Source organism: Globicephala melas, chromosome 20, assembly GCF_963455315.2.
Source record: "Globicephala melas chromosome 20, mGloMel1.2, whole genome shotgun sequence".
In the NCBI taxonomy this organism is placed as follows: Eukaryota; Metazoa; Chordata; class Mammalia; order Artiodactyla; family Delphinidae; genus Globicephala; species Globicephala melas.
Window position 1 is genome coordinate 37,118,634 of NC_083333.1, and position 22,734 is coordinate 37,141,367.

Here is a 22,734-nt window from a genome sequence, read left to right on the forward strand (position 1 = left end):
AGCAGGGATCAAACCCACACCCCCTGCCTTGGAAGACAAAGTCTCAACCGCTGGACCACCAGGGAGGTCACCTGAATCGTCATTTTAAGGAAGTCCCATTATAAGTAGGGTAGCCACATACTTTGCCACCCAAATAGGGACACTTGAAAGTGAAAGCAGTGATACTGATACTGAGGCAGAACTCTCATGTGGAGGGATGGTGGGCTCAGGTCCTCAGATGAGGGAGCTCTTAGGGCCCAGCTGCCATTCCAACCCCTTGGGGAGTTGAAAATTAGCAGCTCTGGCTGGAGCCAGGCCGTGGCCTGGGAGATGTCAGATGCACGTTTCTTGCCACCACTGGTGCCTAAGGAGGGTTGGGTTGAGCCGGATGGGAGCAGGCATTTCCCCTCACCCAGAGCTTCGGGCTGGGTGTGCCCCCAAGAAGGCCAGAGGGTGGCCTCTGAGCTCCGGGGACAGCCCATTTCCTCCCTCACCTCCCCCACCGTGGAGCCCACTTGTCTGATTCCCAAGCTCTGCCTCCTAATGTGTTCTCTGCTTAAACAGGTACAGAGAAATCAGCCTTTGAAACAAGGCCCCCCAACAAGTCCTGAAGCGTCTCCAAGGTAGGGATGTTTTCTCCATGTGCTCCCCCAACTCAGGCCTCCTTCTGGTAACACCGCCTCTTCCAGGGAACCTTCCCAGATAGATGTACCCAGAAGAGTTCCCTTCCCACCTTGGAGCTCTACCACTGCCATCAACACTGCACACCCCAGGCTTGTTATTTTAGTATTAAAAGAGAAAAGTAGACTGCCATTTCGTCTCCTTAGAAATGGGTCTAGAAGACAGGGACCTAGTCTTTCTTATCCCGGGGCTGCACGGTCGGCTGCTCCAGGGGGCACTGGCCACCAGTGACACTGTGGGGAGAGGGTTCCTTATAGTACAACCCAGTGCCCTACAGGTCCTCTGGTGCTCCCATCAGCGATGGAGGGACTAGCGTTCGGAGCCAGAGAGAGGGCTCTGTGTGCTCCACGGGGCTCCCCGATCTCGGTGGTCAGACAGTGCAGTGAAGGGGAGAGAGGAGGCCAAGCCAACTGGGCCAAAAGACTGTACTATAGAACCTTTAGAGGTTGACGTGGTTTATTAAGGTATAACAGGGACAGTAAGAAACCCAGAGCTAACCAACTCTGGCCAAAAGGGGCCAGACAGGCCTATTAAGGAAGAGAAAAAAATAATGTATAAAGTCATGTATTCTGCATGCCAATAAACCCTGCTGATTTATAGGGTAATGGGTTTGGTTAAAGACTCAACAGAGCACCCTTGTATTAATTAGACCAACAAGCCTCCGGCAATCTTTATCATACTATATCCACGTATGTGGCAAACTCTCCTTTGCAAAAGGCAGATTTTCAAATAGCTCACATTTTGAGTTCTGTTGGCTCGCTCAAATTAATGAGGTTTCAAGCCCATTGACAATCTAACACAATAAAGTATTTAAAACTCAGGATGCGAACTTTTCCTGCCAGCCCTTTCCAGAGCCATCGGGTCGGCCGCAATCCCCGCAGCGCCTGGGCCCGTTACGCAGGGCCGTGCACTAACCTTTCAGGCCGTGCTCCACGTCACCCTCGTGGTCTTGCAGCAGGGTGTAGTCCCCCTGAGCATGATCTTCCATCACGTTGAACTCCTGGCGGGGTTCAGCCATCCTGGTTCAAAGCCCACCTGGGGAATGAAGATGGGAGGTGAGGGCTGGGATGCTGTGCTGAGGCTAAGTGCTTGGGGGTGGGGTAGGGGGCAGGGAGAGAGAGGTGCCACCTCCCCAGTTCACAGCAGGCAGATTTCCACCTCCCCTCTCTCCTCCCCAACAACCAGATGCCCAACCTCATCCGCGGGGCGTATCGCCAAAGTGTTATTTACTTGTATGTGCACTTTCAATTCACCAGCATCACATCAGTTCATGTCCAAAACCATCAGGTGGGCAGGTTCAGCAGGCCCAACTTGTTACTATGCTCACTGCTCTTTCCACTTCATTAAAAAGTAAATGCTGCTGACTGGTAGTTTGATGGAGTTTAAACATTCTTTTTTATTTTATATATTTATTTATTTTTATTTTTGGCTGCATTGGGTCTTCGTTGCTGTGTGCGGGTTTTGTCTAGTTGCGGCAAGCGGGGGCTACTCTTTGCTGCAGTGCCCGGGCTTCTCGTTGCGGTAGCCTCTCCCGTTACGGAGCACGGGCTCTAGGCGCGCAGGCTTCAGTAGTTGTGGCACGTGGGCTCAGTAGTTGTGGGCTCAGTAGTTGTGGCCATGGAACCAACTCGACCTGGGTGTCCCGACTCCCCAGCTCTGAGTCAGGTGGCCCCCCGGGGTCAGGGACGGGCTCTCACTCACCTCACTGGTTCCCACCAGGACCCTTGGGTGTGCATTCTGAGGGCCAGGCTAAGTCCTTAACAGGGCACAGTGTGGGGGCATGAATTTGGGGCCGAAGAGCAGCGTGCACTCCCCTCCCCCAAAAGCCCCAGCTGAGAGGTGGCTTCAGCTCAACAAAGCCCACTAGAAACAATCATTTAATCCTACTCTGCCCTCTTCCTTACTGAGAATGTTTAATTCTTTATCTTAAAAATAACTTTGAATTTCTGAACTTCTGAGTGTGTCATTTTGCTGTGGTTCATTCACGTCACTTTGGATTATTCCATGTTTTACGTTTTTATCTCTGTAATTTGAATCTCTTGTATTTTACTTTGATATCTTCCTTTTAAATGATCTAGTTATCTCATATTATTTATTTTCTACTTTATATTTTTTCTTATCTTTGAAACTCCCCTGTTCTAGCTGCTTCTACTTCCTCCCTTTAAACTTTTAAAAAAGTTTTTAAAAAACTTTAAAATAAATAAATAAATAAATGGTGGGCTACAGGGTCGGAGGGTCCACCTGGGGCAGACACTCCACCTAATACTTCCCAGACTGACAAAGGTGTGGAGAGACAGCCAGCCTCTGGCACTGTGTTTTTGTTTTTTTTGTTGTTTTTTTCTTGCAGTACGTGGGCCTCTCACTGTTGTGGCCCCTCCCGTTGCGGAGCACAGGCTCCGGACGCGCAGGCTCAGCGGCCATGGCTCATGGGCCCAGCCGCTCCGCGGCATGTGGGATCTTCCTGGACCGGGGCACGAACCCATGTCCCCTGCATCGGCAGGCAGACTCTCAACCACTGCGCCACCAGGGAAGCCCTAGTGGCACTGTGTTTATACCAGCTGGCCACTGGCATACTCAGGTCCAGCTCCATTTCTCTCCTTTCTAGGCAGACACGCTGGTGTGGGTGTCTGAGCTCTCTTCTCCACCCACGATGTAGGATAAGAAGCTGCGAGGACTTAGCATGGTTCTAAGAATGAGTCAGTGAGCCCTCCTCTGGGTTAGGCAGAGGGTGGGTGGTCTGGGCGCTCCTAGACAGCTACTTTTCACTCTGACCAAGGCCCTTGTCTCTCAGAGAGCTCTTGGGAGGGGCATCTGAGGCTGATCATTTCCAAACCTTTGATATCTCCCCAAGGATGAGCAGGACTTTCCTGGGAAGATCAAAGCCCCATTCATCCTTCAAGACTTAGGATTTGGTGGTGATATTCTCTATGGTGATATTCTCTACCCTGAGATACACTGATGGTCTGTTTCCCTTAGAAAGCCCCAAAACAAGAACCCCTGTGCTAAGAGGAACAAGTTTCATTACCAAAGGCGTCAACTACTGCTCCCCACCCAACTCTATGAAGTAACGCCTCCCTCGCTGCTTCCTGGTGACGCCTCTCTCAGGACATCCCTGGTCACTGCCCAGCTGCTCGTGCCCGTGCCCGGGATGGGTCCATGAGTCACCTCACCTGCTGACTCACCGGGAGCCCCACCCGAGCGCGGTGGAATCCTCCCAGAAGCGCAAGCCTCCCAAACTGGCTGGAGACACTACACCCGGCCCGGGTGAGCCAGATCAGACAGATCAGGCCGTCCTGTTCAACCTGCAGCTAAGGTTTTCGTGAACACTAAGAAGTGTAATGAGCCCCGTGGTTTTGTTTTGTAGATTTGATCAATTCCTTTCAAGGACTAAGTTTTCCCATTTGGAACGCGGTGGATGGAAGTGTAAAAGTAAAAATCTGCTGCCCTGGCTTCTTTTATAAGATGCCCCTTTACATCCTTTGCTTCTCTGTCATGTCTCAGCGACCACTGTAATGATCTGAATGAGTTCTTAATCTATGAGTGACATGAACCCTTTATCATATTTGTGGCTAATAGCGTCTCCTTTTACTTCGGTTTCTTTCTTTTTTTTTTTTTTTTTCTTTTGGTCACACCGCACAGCTTGTGGGATCTCAGTTCCCCAGCCAGGGATTGAACCTGGGCCATGGCAGTGAAAGCCCGAATCGTAACCACTAGGTCCCTGTTTTGGTTTCTGATGGCTTCTACTGACGGGTTTTACTTTTTCTACAGTCAAGTCTATTTTCCTTTGTGATTTATTCCGCTGCTCTATAGTCCGTAAAGATCATAAATATTTTCTACTGTGTCTTTAGTGATCTAATTCTTTGTATTAAATTTATTAATTCATCTAGAACTTATTTAAGTGTATGATATGAGGTGGGAATCTAAAAAATTTTCTCCCAGATACAACAGCTAAACCAATGGGCTCTGCCCTATTCATAGGACGGTCTTCCCTCTTTCCCCAGGTGAGTGAACCATCTATTCTGCTCCATTCGCCTGTCCATTTTGGTGCTAGAGCCTCCCGATTTAAGTGTTGGATCTCCAGCCTTATTCTCTAGGTGGGCTTAGACACTCTCATCTTCTTTTTTCAAAACTGTTTGATCTTCTTGCACATTTTCTCTACCAGATGCTCTTCAGAACACTTTTTCCTCAAATTCTCAAAATTCCATTGGGATTTTGGCTAGAACTGCATGACGAGCCAAAACGATAAAAGTTGCTATCTTCACAATATTTAGTGTCCCCACCCAAGAGCAAGGTATGTTTTCCCATTTATTCTTGTTTCTAAATCTCTTGGGGTGGAAGGAAAGATGTAGTCCTGCATGTTGCTGAGGCCACTCTTTTTTTTTAAATTAATTAATTTAATTTATTAATTAATTTAATTAATTATAAATAAATTAAATTAATTAATTTAATTTAATTTAATTTAATTAATTTTTATTTGATTTTTTGTCTCTTTTTTTCTTATCTTTTCTAATCTTGCTGCAGCCACTCTTGATGTCTCCTCATCCTTGGCGTTGCCTTTGTGAGTGGGACCCTCCCCTTCATCGTGTTGATGATATAATAATAAGGGCTCTGGGTTTCCACAGTTGAGATGATTATGGCTGGAGCTCTAACACTGGCACAGAGGCAACGGGTTCCCCTCAAGGTCTCTGGGGAATGAATGGGAGAACCATTTTCTAGCCTTCTGTTTATCAGAGATGAGATCCCTTAGCAGAAAATCTCTCAGTGACTTGTGAGGACCCAGGTTCGATCCCTGGTCAGGGAACTAGATCCTGCATGCATGCGGCAACTAAAGATCCCGCATGCCACAACTAAAAAGATTCCGCATGCCCTGGTCTCTTCCCTGCCCATCTGCACGACCACCATGTTGGGGGCAGATGGGGTGAACCACGTGACACGGTGGCTGCTTCTCACTCAAAGTCTGGAGGTGGGCAAGGTAGCCAGTTTGGACTTTGTTCACAGGCATGAGCAGGGCGGCATCAAAGAAGTGCTCTAAGGTCACTTTAGCAGCAGTCGGCAGGGCCAATTGGATGGGTAAGAAAGGACTGTTGGCAGGGAGGTGACTGCACTGATCCAGGTATACAGCAAAAAAGCCAGAACCAGAGCGGGGGCAGAGGCCATGGAAAGGAAGGGACAGACCCAAGAAGTGTACTTTAGATAACATTAGACTGGGCTTTAAAACTGGGCTGGGGTCAGAGGGAGAGCTCAGAATCCAGAATTACACTAGAGGTGAGGGCTTGCAAGGCTGGGAAAATGGGAGGCGGTAGCACAGTCAAAGGGAACAGCATCAGGGTCCAAGGCAGCTGGTCAACAAGGGTGGGTTCTGTCTTTAAAAGATCCCTGCTCAAAAGAAGAATCTCGGGCTTCCCTGGTGGCGCAGTGGTTGGGAGTCCGCCTGCCGATGCAGGGGACACGGGTTCGTGCCCCGGTCCGGGAAGATCCCACATGCCGCGGAGCGGCTGGGCCCGTGAGCCATGGCCGCTGAGCCTGCGCGTCCGGAGCCTGTGCTCCGCAACGGGAGAGGCCACAACAGTGAAAGGCCCGCGTACCGCAAAAAAAATAAAAAAAAGAAGAATCTCCCCCACTGCATTTTACCAACTGGTGATTGATTTGAGTTAATAAGTTCTAGGAAGCAGATTCTGCTCTCCCTCTTGATTTCCATTATAATTTTAAATTTTTTATGGATCTTTTTTTAAAACAGATCTACAATGAAACAGTTTTCCACTTTAATTTCAGGTCAAGGGTCAGCAATTTGTTTCTGTAAAGGGCCAGATAGTAAATATTTTAGGCTTTGGGGGCTGTGCCTTCTGTTACAACGACTCACCTCTGCTGCTGCGGCAGGGAAGCAAGCATTGATGATAGATCCGTAAATGAATGAGCACGGCTGGGTCCCAGTTAAACTTTTTTTACAGACGCTGAAATTTGAGTTGCATATAATCTTATGTGTCATGAAATATTTTTCTTTTGTTTTTGTTTTTTTCCACCATTTGAAAATGTAAACCATTCGTAGCTAACACCAGATTTGGCCCATCGGCTACAGTTTACAGACTCCTGCTTTTGGCTTTTCCAGTATTCCTTCTCCTCTCTCAATAGTCAAAAAAAAAAAAAAGAATCTGTAATTAAGTCTTAGCAAGAATCATTGTACATTTTGGTATCCTTCCAGAAGTTTCCAGAAGTTTCAAGTCAGGAGCAGGAGAACTAAGGGTCATTCTGGGGCCTGGGGCAGTGCCGCACTGTTCTAGGGACTGGAGACAGCATCCGTGGCATAAGCCCTTCGGCTGCCAGGCCGCCTCGCTCAGTGCCACAGAGCAAAAGGCAAGGCAATGGGTCTCTCTGTCCCAGATTCTAATGATCCCCCCACTTCCCTACCACCAGCACCACCCCTGCATGGCTGGAGAAAGTCAGAAGCACTAATAGGAAGCTGAACAAATTACAGGGGCCTCTGGAGAAATTAAATCATCCTTTAAAACATAGGCTACTATTCACTATGCAAAATGAATAAACCGTGTGCATCTCAGGTGCCACTATTTTCCTTTAGGGTAAAAAGAGGAATGCATGGGAAGAACTCTCTAAGCAGGGAGGCACCCCCCCACCCCGCCCCTCCCACTGACCCCAGCAAATGGCCTTAGGTTCATGGACCTCCTGATTCAATGAGGCCACCAGTGCTGTCTCTCCAACTCATCTGGGCTGGGCCACTTGCCCCGTGCTAATGTTTTGGTACCTATAGGTCATCTCTGGAGCATCTCTGAGAGGCTGCTCGACGTAAGCAGAAAATAGAACCCAGAGGAGATGCGCTCGGAGAGTAAAATGAAGTAGTTCTTCTTCTCAGTCTTAGGACAAATACTGCGCACGAGAACGCAAGTCCCGTCGGGTTGGACCTGTCTGGGTCACTTACAGGCAGATGAGGAATCTGGGAGGTACTCTGCCCAGGTCACATACCCAGGAAGAGGCGACTCCAGGATGCAAAGCTTGTGTCCTCACGGGGCACTCAGCTGCCCTCACTGCCAGTCCTTCCATCCAGGACCATCAAATGTTCTCCAATTTTCCATTGGGGCACAGATCTGGGGTGTGGAAGCAGCAGTGTCCAGGACTCACACCCCAAAGCTGTGACTAAGTCACTTCTCTCAACCTCCTTCATGTCACCCAGTGACCCCTGAGCTCCCTTCCTGCTCCAACATTTTACTTTAAGCGGATCGATTAGGCCTGTGTCCTCCAGCTCAGAGCCCTGGGAAGATTGGTCACAGGGCAGCAGGAGTCTCTAGCCCAGGCCTGGCTGAGAGGCAGGGGGCCCTGCCATCCCAGCCAAGGGTCTGAAAGCTCAGCCCTGCCTCCTTCTCTGACCCCTGTGGTCTTCCTCTACGAGAGCCAAGGGCAGGATGATTTCTCTGGAAGAACTGGGCAAAGAACATGTAAAGCAACTGACAGACAGCACAGCCATACGTCCCAGCCCTAGGACTTTCATGCAAAGACAGCAGACTGAAAACACAAAAACAAGCGTAGCCCTGAGGTGGGTACACAGTCCAGACTAGACGTGGTTATATCACCCCACGGATCCCTGTAGCCTAAGAGAGACACACAGACAGGAAAATAAACACGCCAGGAGCTACTGTCCTAAGGCCATGCTTTGCCTTCTTATTCTTCTAAATCAACCAATCTCTTTTTCAATCTCTCTGATTTCCTACCTCCCATTTTCCCAGGCAGTGACCTACAGGCAGTGGGGAGTGAGGTAAGGAAGAAATTTGAGGAGGAGCACAAAAGTTGAGTTACACCTGGAAACGAAAACGGGTCACTCTTTAGGGACCCTTGGAAAAGCACTGCCTCCTGACAAGAGAAAATGAGAACCAGAGGGTCCTGGAGTCTGTCCTTGTCATTTGGTAGCTGGGAAATTGAGGGGAAGGGGCTTGTTAAGTTGTAGGACAGTGCCTGGTCCTACAAGATCACACCCCCAGACCCCATGCTGCCTTGCCAATGGCTTGTGGGGGGGGCAAGCCAGGGAAAGGGAGAAAAGTGTGTGCGGGGCTGAGAGGGAGACAGAGGAAAAAAGAGGACAGCGCAGGTGATGAGAGCATAAAAGAGAAGGCAGGAGAGGGGAAGGGGGTGAAGGCACAGGGAGGGAGGAACCCCCTGAATCAAACCGCGGCTGCTGCAACCCAGTCTTTTCTATTTACTTTCCTGATTGAGGTAAAATCCACACAGCACACAAGTGACCGTTTTAAAGTGAACCACCATCGCCTCTGTCTAGTTCCAAAACATTTTCATCACCCCTGAAAGAGACCCTGTGCCCATGAAGCAGTTTCTCCCCACTCCTCCCCCCACGCCCTGCCAACCACGAATCTCCTTTCTGTCTCTATGGATTTACCGATTTCGGAGATTTCAAATAAATGGAATTATCTAACACTGGGCTTTCGCGTCTTGCTTCTTTCGCTTCGTGTAATGTTTTCAAGATTCACCCATGTTGCAGCACGTGTCAGGACTTCGCTCCTGGAACGATATTCCATTGTATGGACACACCACATTTTGTTTATCCATGTATCCATTGATGATTACCCACAGTCTTTTAAGTTTGGAAACAAGATAATATGGAATTTTTTTTTTTTTTGGCGGTACGCGGGCCTCTCACTGCTGCGGCCTCTCCCGTTGTGGAGCACAGGCTCCGGACGCGCAGGCTCAGCGGCCATGGCTCACGGGCCCAGCCGCTCCGCGGCATATGGGATCTTCCCGGAGCGGGCACGAACCCACGTCCCCTGCATCGGCAGGCGGACTCTCAACCACTGCGCCACCAGGGAAGCCCTGGAATTTTTTACTGTGATGTTTGTCTGATAATGCTGAAATCGGGGTGGAGGGGGAGGAAAGGTGAGGGCAGGAAGGGGTAGGATGATGGAAGAGAAGAATGGCAGGGACCCTCAGACAACCTTCAACTTCTTCCTCATTTTGCCAAGGCTGGGCCCCCGGCCCCTCCAGACCCTCAGGGGCCCAGGGATGTGCAAGTGAGACCCCGGGTCCCTTTTGCTCCGGAAGAAGAGGGTCTTCCCAGGCTGCAAGGTGGATAAATTTTCTGCCTGGTAGAGTTCACCTGCTCTGTGTGTCTTACCTGAAGAGTCAGCTTTGTTTCTGATCATCTCAGGCTGCCCTCTGAGGCACCCAGAGGTGGATGAGGGAAGCCCAGGAACCTAGCCCAGCCCAGAGGTGACGTCTGGGGCATCATCAGGGAACCCTGCTCACTATTTGAAGCACGTCTGCCATTTTCCTGGACACTTTCCCATGACAGAACATATAGGCTCACCACAAACCTATGACGTGGGCAGGATGCAAATCCCAGCCAAGTAAAGGGCCCCAAGGGCCTAAATGACTTGCCCAAGGCCAGCAAGGCAGCCTGGGGCCTGACTCCCCTCTGGAACACAGATTCCCAGCAGTTCTGATGCCTCTGTCTGCTTGCCCACCCAGGCTTTTGCTCCTGCCCGGTTCTCCAGGGTGTCTGAGGGTTTCAGCTGACCTGGGGCAGTCTCTACCTGAAGGAGATGAAGACCAAATAGCCTTCCTACACCTACTGCCACCCTTCCTATTCCTTTTAATTTTCTTACAGCAATGCATCTTGATTCTAGAAAGCTCCTCAGGTAAGCCAGGACAACAGTGGACACCATTTTGGGCAGTTTGGGAATATTAACAGCATCTGTTTATTTGAGTCGTGACTATTAGCCAGTCTCAGGGGCTTCAGAGAGAGAAAGCAAATCTCTGTAATACAACAGCCCCAAGAGAGGAATTATCCTCACTTTGTAGATGAGGAAACAGGCTCAGAGAGGTTCAGGAACCTGCTGAGTGTCACACAGCTAGTAAGAGGCAGAGCAGGATGTGAACTCTGATCTTTTGATGCTAAAACCCATCTTTCGGATATTGTATCATATCAGTGCCTTCCCAACAGAGAGTTTAAAAACATAGCCCTTTTCTCCCCTCCAGGACCCAGAGAAATGACCCTGTCTCGGCTGGATGGAATTAGAGCCGAGGAGGTAAGAAGAAAGCCCGGGTCAGGGGCTGGTCCCGCACCCTGGCTTACCAGGCTCCAAGCAGGACGCGCTGCCTGTGCAGTCCAAGCCCGGGAGGAGCTTTTTGTATCCTAGAGCCCCCTCCCTGAAGGCGCCGGGTGGGCTGTTTAGGGCGGAGCTGCAGCCCTCGCTAGGGGGCAGCACATGCCAGGGCGCGGTGCCCGCTCGCTGCAGCCCAGCCACCGGACAGCTTCTCCCCCAGGCAGCACTGCAGGCTCCCGGGGCCGCTGCCGTGACTCAGCGGAATCACCGCCACCAGAACAGGTGGCTCCGTCCAAAAAAAGGACGCTGGCCCTTAAAACTCCCTCAGGTTAAAAACTCAACTGGAATTAGAGAGTGGTGATATTGCACAACTTTGTGACTATACTTAAATCACTTAATTGTACACTTCAAAGGGTGGATTTTATGGCATGTGACATATCTCAATAAAGCTGTTATTAAAAAAACAAACACCCTAAATGGATCTCTCAGCTGAAGATCAAGTAGAGAGAAATCTAAAAAAATAACCTTAAAATGAACTTTGATCTCCAAGGTTATTTTTGGCTCCCACATCCCATCTTTCCTTTGCTCTGGTCCCTTTTCTGCACCATCATGAATTTGCCAGTGCGTTCAGGTGGAAAACAGGATTCCTCATGACAGGAGCCACGTTTCAAGCATTTCCAGGTATTGACTCATTTAATCAACACAACTGCCCCTATTATTATGTCGACTTCTACAGAGGGGGAAACCGAGGCACAGAGAGGTCGAGTAACTTGCCCAAGGTCACACAGTAAACATGTAATGGAGTCAGGGCTCAAAGCCTAAGCAGCCTGGCACCAGAATCTGACCTTGTGAGGCCGACTGACACAGTGATTAAATCAAGCAGTGACTGAGATCACCCATTTCAGGAACATAAGGACCCACTCAACTGAGTGAAAGCTTTCGTTTCCTTTGACAACTTTCTCTTTGTATTTACAGTCTATTCTTTAATGCTTACGGTTCAACTGTTGTACTTTAAGATATAAAGATTAGTGAAAGGGCAGGCATAGTAGTCTCCTTGGCAGAGGTGAAGTCTGGGCCCAAGGTCGTTAGGAAATCCCTATACTTATGAAGCGGGGAGCCAGCTGTACCTAAAGAAAGAGGAAGAGCCTCCAGGGTTCAAGAGAACTCTGGGCTGGCGCGTGGCAACTCTGCTGCTTCAGATGCACTTCCCTCACAGCTAGTCTCCTTTTGTGTTGCCCCTCTTCTCTCCCGCCCCCGACAGGCAGGTGGCACCCAGCACCCAGACACCACGGGGAAGTTCTCAGGAAGACTTGCTGGAGGGAAGACGGCCTGGCAAACCTCAGAGGAACTCTAAAGTGTGAGCTTGTGCTCACATCCTATCACAGGGTACCAGAGAATGTTCTAGAACCGAATCTGAACAATAATAATGATAATACCCGGATTTCAGGCAGAACTGCCAAATTAAGTGCAGAGAAGATAAAGGAGCCCACAGAGAGGAAAGACTTAGGTTGGTGAGAAGAAACTGGAATAATCCCGGGCCTCAATCCAAAGAGAACAATCAACAGTTGTATGAAAGCATGAATGAAGGCCGCTTTCTGGGGGGAGGTGGTGTTGCTGTGCACACACCATGTGTCATGGCTGATGTCAGCCGGCTGACGTCCACCACCAAGAAAATCCACAGACTGTGTCGGAGAGGACAATTCTGGTTTTAAGCTCAAGGATTCTGTTTTATTTTTTTGACCTCCTTTGTAACTGCTGGTATAGTCAAACAGTGCTGTAGCATCTGTTAGGATGATACGGCGTGCTTGGGTGGCCTTTGTTTTCAGAACTGCAGTAGTTTTCCCTCCAACCCCCTTTCTGATCAGTTAGCCTTCAACGAGGACAGCACTGCCATGTGACACCCCTACGGGGGGTGGCGGCAGGTTGCTGAGCCTCTGTCCCGTTCAGGGACTGCCAGTGGCCCTGGTGACCACTTAACTGTATCTGAGATGAATCCCCTCAACTCAGAGCACCAAATGGATAAAAAGCAGTCTCTTTTGATGTCAAAGCTGGGAAAACCACAGCAAAAAATTGCTTTTTTTTTTTTCTAGGGCAAGCCACTCTTAATCCTGAGAGAGAGAGGGAGAGAGAGAGAGAGAGAGAGAATTTATTGTTTTATAAAAGTGATTCATAGTCATTATTAAAAAGTTAAATACAAAAGTGTGAAAGAGGAAAGCACAGTCGCCACTGTTAACATTCTAGGGAGCTTCTGTGCAAACACCTCGCCTCGGCACACATATAATTTTCTCCAAATGAGACCGTATCGTACCAGCTGTTCTGTAGTCTACTTTATTTGTGTAATAAATATACTGATATTAATAGCTTTACATTAATTTCTGGTTGATCGTCAATGGCTACAATGTCTAGATTTGCTGTTATCTCTCTGCCCTCTAGCTCTAACAGGCAGCAAATGGAGCACTTAAAAAGCTCTGGAGGGGGACTTTTAAAGTCCCCCCACCCCGCCCTTTTTTTTAGCCATCCATGATCTTCCCTGAATAAATATTTCTGTAGCCAGGCACTATTTACACATTTCACCTCATTTAGTCCTCACAACGGCCTATGTGAAGGAGGAAATGTTATTATCTTATTATCCCCATTTTTGCACTGATGCTCCGTAGCCCCGGCTGAGGGAGGATGCACGCGTGGCTTTGAATCTGCAGTCCCAGCCTGCAGCTGGACACAGGGTGGGTCTCTGGAGACCTTCACTGACAAATCATGAAGCCCCACTCTGAAGCCCTGATATAGGAGGAGCCATTCCAACTGCACCTCTGTGAGATGCACGGGTCATCTTAGCTCCATTCTGCAGCTGGGGAGACTGAGGCACAGAGAGGATCAAGTGGACCTAGAGATAGTGCCAGAGCGGGGGACAGAGTGTGGCGGGTAGTGATTTCCTGGAAAGCTCACCTTAGGGCTAGGAAGTCGCTGGGAGTGAACGCTGGGCGGAATGATGTCAGGGGCGTGAGGACACGGCTGTAACCGATGTTGAATGGGCCCCCCACAGTCAGGGTCTTGAGGCCTCTCAGAGGCACCTCGGGCCGTTTGCCAAAGACCATTCTGGGTTCTCGGGAGCACCTCCTTCTCCATGAGCCATTCCTGACACTGATGACTAGCACTTAGGCTGCCCCCTCTTAAGGCCCTCTGAGAACACTACACGGCTTCACCCTCACAGCAGGGGCTGGGGAGGCACCCTCCATCCTGCCCCCAAAGGTGAGCCTGGAGGGTCCCTTGCTTCACTTCCCCTTGGACCCGGGTCTCTCCCATGAAGCAGGGTCTCTTGATCCAGAGATGCCATGTTTGCATCTACCCTGCGAGGCCACTCGGCCCTAGCGCCTCTCGTGGAACGCGCCAAGTCCAGCCTTGTTAGCTGCATGAACGGCTGGACTCCTTGTGCCCTCGGTGCACTGGCTCCAAATCTTCCTGAGGACCTTATGGCCGGTTCAGACCTCTCCATGGATTTGGGTAGAAAGGACACGTGGTGTGAAGTCCAGAGCCCTGGGTTCTAGGCTTAGGAGGGACCACTCACTGGCTGGTCGATGCTGGGCCAGTCACTTGCCCTCTCTGAATCACAGATTCTTCATTTGTAACATGGGCACGAGGACACCTGTGTCACAGGGTGGCTGTGGGGGTCACTGGAAAAATGCATGTGAGAGAGAGTGCTTCAGTGAACTGCGATGTTCTAGACTGATACTCGGTACTGTTGTTATGACACGTGGGTTCTGAGCAAGGAGAAGATATCTGAGGATGGGGAAGAGGAGGCCTAACCTGAAGGGATAAAATCAGGGGCCGATACAAGAGCCTTTGTGCTTCTGCCCTGAAGGAGGGGGAGACAGAGCATGGAGACGTGAGGGGCAGCTCCGGGTCGGCCCAGGGAGAGGAGGAGAAACGAGGGGGTCCTTCCAGGAAGGTCTCGGAAGTGACGGAGCGAAGGTAAGCATCGGGGAAGAACTGGGGTGTCTCTGCTCCCCACCCCTCCCAGCACTGGCACCCGGAGCACAGAGGAGACAGGGGAGGTGATGCGGAGAAGGTGATGCCGGGGGGGTGGGGAGAGACGAAGCGTCCGCACCAGTCTTGGCAGCGAAGGAGGCGGGAGTCTGAGAGGCCACGTGCAATGACCAGAAATTGGCTCTTTTTGCCACAACATTTCATTAGCTGGGACAACAAGGAAGAAGTGGAGGGGAGAGGAAACGAGGAAGGGAAGGTGGTAGTTTGGAGGATGCTTTCATTTCTATTTTTTGAGTCTGAGGACACACCCTGAAGGACGCGGGGCACAGGAGGACGGCGTAGTCTGTCTCTAATCAGCAATGTCCCTCAGTAATGAGTAACCTGAACTCAGCACGGCGGGAAAGATGGAAAACAAATAGTGTCCTTTGAACCCATGGGAGAAATGCCACCCAGGTCAGGCACACCGTCCCTGAATTACCCCCTTGACAGAGGTGCCCACACAGCATCAGGGGCGGAGCTGACAGTGCATTTCTGGGGCGTGGAGAACACACTGGGGTCAGGCTGTCTGGGTTCCACTCCAGATCCGCCACTTACTAGCGGGGTGGCCTCGAGTAAGTCACTCAACCTCTCAGAGCCTCCGCTGCCTCGTCTGTAAGGTGTGGGGATTAGACGAGTTAATACAGTAAATGCGATCGAAGTGCCCGTTGTGGTTATCATCATGACAACCTATCACCCATTATCTGAGCCAAACCTTTCTGCGTCCTGTTCGTATTTTCAGACTAAACAGCTTCTCAGGGCCCAGAGCCCCACCCCACGTTGGATCCAACGACACATGGTGCCCCCTTGGCCCTCCCGATGCAGCCTCTGGCCAGGCAGGGCAGATGGTGTACCCGGTGAGGTCATCCCCTGGTCCCGTGACTCCTGGAGACGGGGCCAAAACCGTGTCCCGGAGCACACTGTGTGAAGCTGACCCCTCTGTGAGGAGGACAGGGGAGAAGCGAACACACTGGCATGGAGAGAGCTCCATCCTGTATCACCGAGGGAAAAAGGCAGTTTTAGAAATGTGCACGCACAGAATGTTTATAAACAAGACAGTAGCATATATATGCATATGTGCAGACAAGAAGTCACAAAGGGGGCTTCCCCGGTGGCACAGCGGTTGGGAATCCGCCTGCCAATGCAGGGGACACGGGTTCGAGCCCTGGTCCGGGAAGATTCCACATGCTGTGGAACAACTCAGCCCGTGCGCCACAACTACTGAGCCTGCGCTCTACAGTCCACGAGCTACAGCTACTGAGCCCGTGCGCCACAACTACTGGAGCCTGCGCTCTAGAGCTCGTGAGCTACAACTACTAAAGCCTGTGTACCTAGAGCCCGTGCTCCACAACAAGAGAAGCCACTGCAACGAGAAGCCCGTGCACCACAATGAAGAGCAGCCCCCGCTCGCCACAACTAGAGAAAGCCCACGCGCAGCAACGAAGACCCAACGCAGCCAAAAATAAACTTAAAAAAAAAAAAAAGATATTGTAAAGGACATGTGATCTGGGAAGGGAAGTGGAATTAGGGAGACTTTCTCTTGTTGTTGTGTACATTTTTGTTTTATCATACTGTTTTCTAAACATGTGCTTATAATCTGACAAAAAGTAATAAATATGTTCCGCTTTTGGCAAAACAAAACACCCTGTAACAAAGTCAAGGATTTGTCCACAGTGTGCTGCTCCTTTTGTTCACAAATCGTGGGCTGCCTGTAGGCACCGGCATGGCTGACGGGTCAAGGTGACCAAGAGGCTTAATACTGATTCTAGGCGTCAGTGTGTTGTGTTCAACTACATCTGTGATCAACCATGAAGACAGAGGCCGCTTAGGGGGACAATGTGTGGGGGGCATTCTTAACCTGGGGCCGGAGGAACACCACCAGAGGTGCCTGATGGGGGTAGTGGGGGAAGCCCTATGGAGCCAGTGATGGTTCCCGGATGGGGAGGCTTCACACAGTGGGAGGAGTCATGACGCAAAGAGATGGGGTTCACTAACAGCTGACATGCAGCCTTTCAGGTGCACAATTAACGCAGAGAGCCAGGGACACCTGGACATAGCACTCTGGTGTCACAAACCCTTGCCTATCACAAGTGTGATTCTCTAAGATCCAGTGAAAAGTCTAAACACATTGGGGGGCTGTAATTGTTCATGTATTTATATCTAGCTTGTTCCGAAAAGGGATTTAGAGAGAAGCAGGGAGGTGAGAAGCCCCACCAGAGCTGAAGTTACAGCCTTACGAGCCCTAGAAAAGGTAACTTCCCAATGCAGTGTGCACGGTAAGGGTTCGTGGCCACATCAGAATATAAAAATATAGGCTCTTTATTTAGATAAAGGGGAAACCAGACACTTTTGCTGCATCTATTGAGGTTGGGAAAGTAGTGTCAATATTTATCAATAAAACTTCTCATTAAAATTAAAATAAGAAAATGCAAATATTATCCAGCATGGGACCCTGGGTCATGCTCTCTTATTTGGATAAAATAATTATGCTTGACAAAGTGGAGTACAGTGGAAAACAGAAAATTTCTGGAGTGAGGACATGATCTTGAAAGAAAGAATTTCAACACAGCTTTGGAAAGAGATCCAATCCAGGCACACAAATATCTGGTTCAATTAAAAGGGACACAGCAGAAGTTCAGATCGGGCGAGACAGGAGGGCAAAGCCAGGGGCATACATTTAGGCTCTGGGCCCCCAAGTACGTATTTCAGGAAAAGCCCAGGCAGCCTCTGTTGGTCGCAAAATATTCATTATCCAGCAGAAAGGCCTGGACATTATGTTCAGAAACAGAAATTACAGTCAAGGAGGGAAGGAGGACAGAATGAGCAGATAAGAGAGAAAAAGCTGGCGAGAAAGAAGTACAAAGAACTTAGAAACGTGATAGGAAGTGAAATTCTTCTTGGAAAAGGAGAAAACACTACACCTGGAGTCACGCATCCGGAGAACAGAGAGGGGCGGCTGCCTCGGCGCTGTCGCCCTGCCCCCATCTGAGCTGCTTCTGGGTCTTCCTAGTGTCTTAGGAATTACCATCAAAGTCGAAATTGTACAGGGATACTAAAACCCACTGAATTGTAACTTTAAAGGGATGGTTTTTATGGTACATGAACCGTAATCTCAATAAAGATGTTTAAAACATTGCGAAAGAGGCTCAAAGTCAAATTTATTTTCCTTTGCTAAATCTAAAACTACAGATGCCCTCCAACCTTCCTGTGGGGAGGTGGAGCCCTCCGCCCGGGCGGGTAGAAAGCGGCTCTCTCTGAGGAACAGCGGAGATGAAGCGGCTTGTACACAAACCTTCCCTCTGCTGGGCCATCCAGCTTTGGCTCAGATCTAACCCCCGGGGGCATCTGTGACAAACAAGCCGCGAAGGTAGCTTTGCATTGTTTGTATGACCTGAGCTTTTCCTTCCGGTGGGCAACGACCCCACCCCATTCAACGGTCCTGGCCTTTGTCGACTGGGGGGTTGTGGCCCACCAGGGTGCAGAGGGGCACCAGAAAAAGCGCTGGGCCGAAGGGTACCTTTCCAGGTGGACGGGCTGTCAGGGGGTGGCAGGTCAAAACATCCTTGCATGGGAGGTGCAGCGTCCTCCCTGTTAAAACCAGGAGTTGGATACACACAGCAAAAACAGGGAAAATGAACGAATGAACTGCTTGCTTGGGAAGGCTGCTGTACTGCAGAGGTGGAGTACGGGTGTCTTAGGGGCCCCTCCAGGCCAAGAGCCCAGGCAGCATTCACCATCCTGTCCCCACAAAGCTCAGGGCGGGCAGAGGCTGAGAGAGGCAGGGCTTGCTGGGGAGGTGTGCGCGCGCGCGCACACACACACACACACACACACACACACACACACACCAGGTGCCTTGGGGAAACAGAAACATCACAACTCCCTCACTTCCAAAGAATTCACCACATCTCCCTGACCCCACTTCCGGGATTAGCCTGGAAACTCATGCACTCCCGAGACATGGGTAAGAATCTATTACCTCTCTGGCCTCCTTCCACTCAACACTGGGGCCGGTCTTTCCTGTTGCACCTGTCACATCATACCCTAATTGTACCCATGAGTCCCTCCATTAGAATGCAAGCTCCTCGAGGGTGGAGACTCTCCTGTACTTGTTTTTTTAAACCTGTAAACAACTCAGTACTTAGTGCAGTGCTTGGTAGGGGGTCTGCGCTCAGGATGAACGAACGAATGACTGTGAACTGAAAGCCGCCCCTCACGCTTCTTCGACCCTGACGGCTACACTTGTGCAGTTGTGCGACCCTAACTGCTACACTTTCTCCCCCCCAGGCCTTTGCCAGGCCTGGTCTCCCTGCCAGGGAAGCCCTGTCCTCCACGTCCCCTCCCCTTTGTCTGGCTAACGCCTACTCAAGCTTCAGGCTCTAGCAAAGCAGCCACTGCTTCTAGAAGCCCTTCTTGACTCTGCCAAACTCCCTCGAGTGTGCCCCTCACAGACACTTGCCTGGTGCTGTAATCCTCTGGGATGCTAATGCCCTGAGGATGGGAGAGCCACAGCCACCTCCTTCACCATCATTTCTTCAGCACCTGGTCCCACACCTGGCAGGAGGAAGGCCCCAATAATGCTGCTGAAGGAGTTGGGGGGCAGGGAGATGGGCTCCCGTGGGATGGAGGAGGAGAGGTGACAGCATGAATCGATAACACTTCCCAAGCTCATTGTCAGTTGCAAATCTGACAGCAGACCTGTTCTCTTGTGTGGGCTACCCCAGCTCCCTGGATAACTACCTCTCACACCCCACTGGAGAGAATATTCCTCTCCAATGGGGTAGGGGAGGGAACTCAAATTCTCTCCCCGCTTTGCAAACCTCAAATGACCAAAATAAATGAGATATAACTGCTGAGTCATCTGGGCATTGGGTTAACCAGGAATGACCTTGAATTTGTCATCAAGGTCTCTCCCACTGTGGTTCCTTCTCCTCTCCCCAAAACAGACTTGCTCTCCAGGCATCTGTCTGGGTGCCCCTGCTTGACCAGGTCAGAATCATAGAATCCTGGGTTCTAAGCTTAGAATGGACCTTAAAGAAAGAGGCCCTCGGGCTTCCCTGGTGGTGCAGTGGTTGAGGGTCCGCCTACCGATACAGGGGACGCGGGTTCGTGCCCTGGTCCGGAAAGATCCCACATGCCATGGAGCGGCTAGGCCCGTGAGCCATGGCCGCTGAACCTGTGCGTCTGGAGCCTGTGCTCCTCAACGGGAGAGGCCACAACAGTGAGAGGCCCGTGTACCACAAAAAAAAAAAATAAAAAAAAAGAGGCCCTCGACAGCACAGAGAGGTGAAGTAACTCACCCAAAGTCACACAGCTAGTCGACAGCGAAGCCAGGATTCAAACCTAAGTCAGGAGCACATTTCACTGAACACACCCCAAGTAAAGCAGAAACCATTGTTTTCTAAGCATCAGATCCATGCATTTGATACTGAAGGTCAAATGCAATTCCGTTTACTTAGAAAATACCACAGTGTTTTTGCAATAAAATTAGAAACTTGTAGTATAGAGGCCGTCACTGTCCCTTTTCATAGATTTTACGACTCTCTGTTCTCTTAGAGTCCCCACCACAATTTTAGGACATTGCATCTCTGCTTCCTGTCAAGGAGGAGGAAAACAATCTGATTCCTTCAAGTCACACAAACGATGAACAAAAATACGAGAAAGTGAGTTCATTGAGAAGAGTAAAGATCACTGAATGCCTCTTTCCACTGAAGGAAAAAGAGGACATCAGAATCTGAAACATACTCGAGGGAACCCTCACCAATGCAGGCCCTGCACGAACTCCAGGGTCCTTCTCAGATGTGGCCCCAGGGACATTTTGGGAGTGGGTGTTTCTGCTCTGTGACTGGGTCCTCGGAGGCTCAGGATGAAGCCACATCATAGGATTCTCTGTCACGCACACTTCAATGCCTCAGCTCAAGAGAAAGAGCAAAGTAATTAGAAACCGCCTTGCAAAAGACCATCTGCAATTAAAGAGCACTGTCCTTTCCTTTGCGTCCTGGGGCTTATTGTTTAGAAAGCATTTTCCAGGGAGCCATGAAATGTTGATTTATAAGCAATATCCGAGGGACAAAGAATGTCTAAACACCTTAAGCCTGTGATTTAAAGGCTTGTTCTATGTGAAAGAATGCAAGATGAGATAAGATACTGCAAAAGGGCTGCAGAGAAGCTGATTTTATTTAGTAAAATCTGGTTAAAAATGTGCAATGAAACTAAGGATATTCAGATTACTTGCATCTTAATTTATACATTTACACCACCTCTTCCAGATCTTGTTGAAAAAAATTAGTTATTAAATCTTCTTCGATTAAGTAAAAATATGTATTTGCATTTAGTTAATGTGGTAGACAGAACAGCATCTTAAAGATATCCATGTCCTGGGGCTTCCCTGGTGGCGCAGTGGTTAAGAGTCCGCCTGCCGATGCAGGGGACGCGGGTTCGTGCCCCGGTCTGGGCCACGGAGCGGCTGGGCCCGTGAGCCATGGCCGCTGAACCTGCGCGTCCGGAGCCTGTGCTCCGCAAAGGGAGGAGCCACAGCAGTGAGAGGCCCACGTACCGCAAAAAAAAAAAAAGCTATCCATGTCCTAATCCCCAGAACCTATGAATACTTTGTTACTTTATGTGGCAAAGGAGGGTTAAGGTTGCAGACGGAATGAAGGTTGCTAGTCAGCTGACTTTAAGATTATTCTGGATTATCCAGGTGGGCCCAGTGTAATCGCAAGGGTCCTTACACGTGGAAGATGGTGGCAGGGGAGTCAGTGTCAGAGTGATGTGATTTGAGAAGGACTCAACCAGTCAAGCTGGCTTTGAAGATGGAAGGGGCCATGAGCCGAGGAAGCTGGAGAAGGCAAGAAAACAGATTCTCCCCTAGACCCTCCAGAAAGGAATGCAGCCCTGCCATCACCTTGATTTTAGCCCAGTAAGACCTGTATTGGACTTCTGCTACCTCCACAACTGTCAGATAAAACGGTTGTGTTGGTTTAAGCCACTACATTTGTGGTAGTTTGTTACAGAAGCAAATAGAAAACGAACAGTTAATTTCTGTAAGTCTGCTCATTAAGGTGGACCAGCACGTGACAACTTGATTTTGGGAAAAGAAAGGAAAGAGATGGACGTGGAGGGTGCACCTGCCATGTGGCAGGCATCGTGTGAGGCCCTGTAGTACATACCGCACAGTCTCCTCCACCCTCTGGCCAGGTAGGCACTGATAGCACCAGTGTGCAGCCCACAGCTCTGAATCTCCAAGAGGTCAAGGCGCTAACACTTCGGCTGGTACAGCGGCCGAGCCAGGGTGTGAATCAGGTCTGTTTGCCTCCAGAGTGCTTTCTATTAGATGGTGTCGCCTTCCTTTCCACTCCAGCCAAATGGTACAAAAAGCCCACAGGGCCTGGTCTGTCTGACTGTGCACATGGACAGCCCCAGAGTGGTGGTCACATCCTCTCCACATGCCCTGCTGGACCCCCTCCTCCCTCCTCCCCCGTGTCAGCACCCACCAGCTTCCCGGAGGGAACGGGGCTGGAGATCAGGGCAGTGGTTGGAGGGGGGCTTCTCCCCACAGTTCTGGTCCTTCCATGGTCCCACCTTCTGCACTGTCCACTGGAGGGGCACAAAGACAGAAGCACACTGCACCTGAGCCTGTGCGGGGAGGAGGAAGTGACGCGGAGGGAGTGGGGAGTCCGACCCATGACCCACGCTGAGGACGGCTGACTGACATGCTCTCATACCACATTATGTATTTGCAGACCAGGAGTGGGCATGTGCGGCTCAGGGAAGACTCCTTTTCCACTTTGAATGGTGAACTGGATGGAAGAAATCTCCTCTTCCAGGTGGGGAGAGATGGGATGGGAGTCATCTCTCTGGGTGTCTCACGCTGCTAGACAGCCCCAGGCATACACGCTCTGTGTATCTAGGTGGTTCTCGATGCCGCCCGAGAGTTCGGGGAACACACCCGAGATTTGCTCCAGGCGCTGTCCAGATGTCGGTAGTTAATGATGCAATG

The 22,734-nt window shown here is 50.2% G+C and overlaps 1 protein-coding gene across 10 annotated transcripts in view; it reads right to left on the reverse strand.

Annotated features, from left to right (window-relative positions):
* Positions 1-22,734, reverse strand: part of LOC115849115 (microtubule-associated protein tau) — a 102,777-nt gene that overhangs the window by 44,394 nt on the left and 35,649 nt on the right. For all 10 annotated transcript variants that reach the window (XM_030850051.2, XM_030850049.2, XM_060290600.1 and 7 more), the window contains exon 2: positions 1,576-1,695. In XM_030850051.2, the coding sequence (XP_030705911.1) occupies positions 1,576-1,678 (103 nt within the window). In that variant the 5' untranslated portion in view covers positions 1,679-1,695. The remainder of the gene's footprint in view (positions 1-1,575; positions 1,696-22,734) is intronic.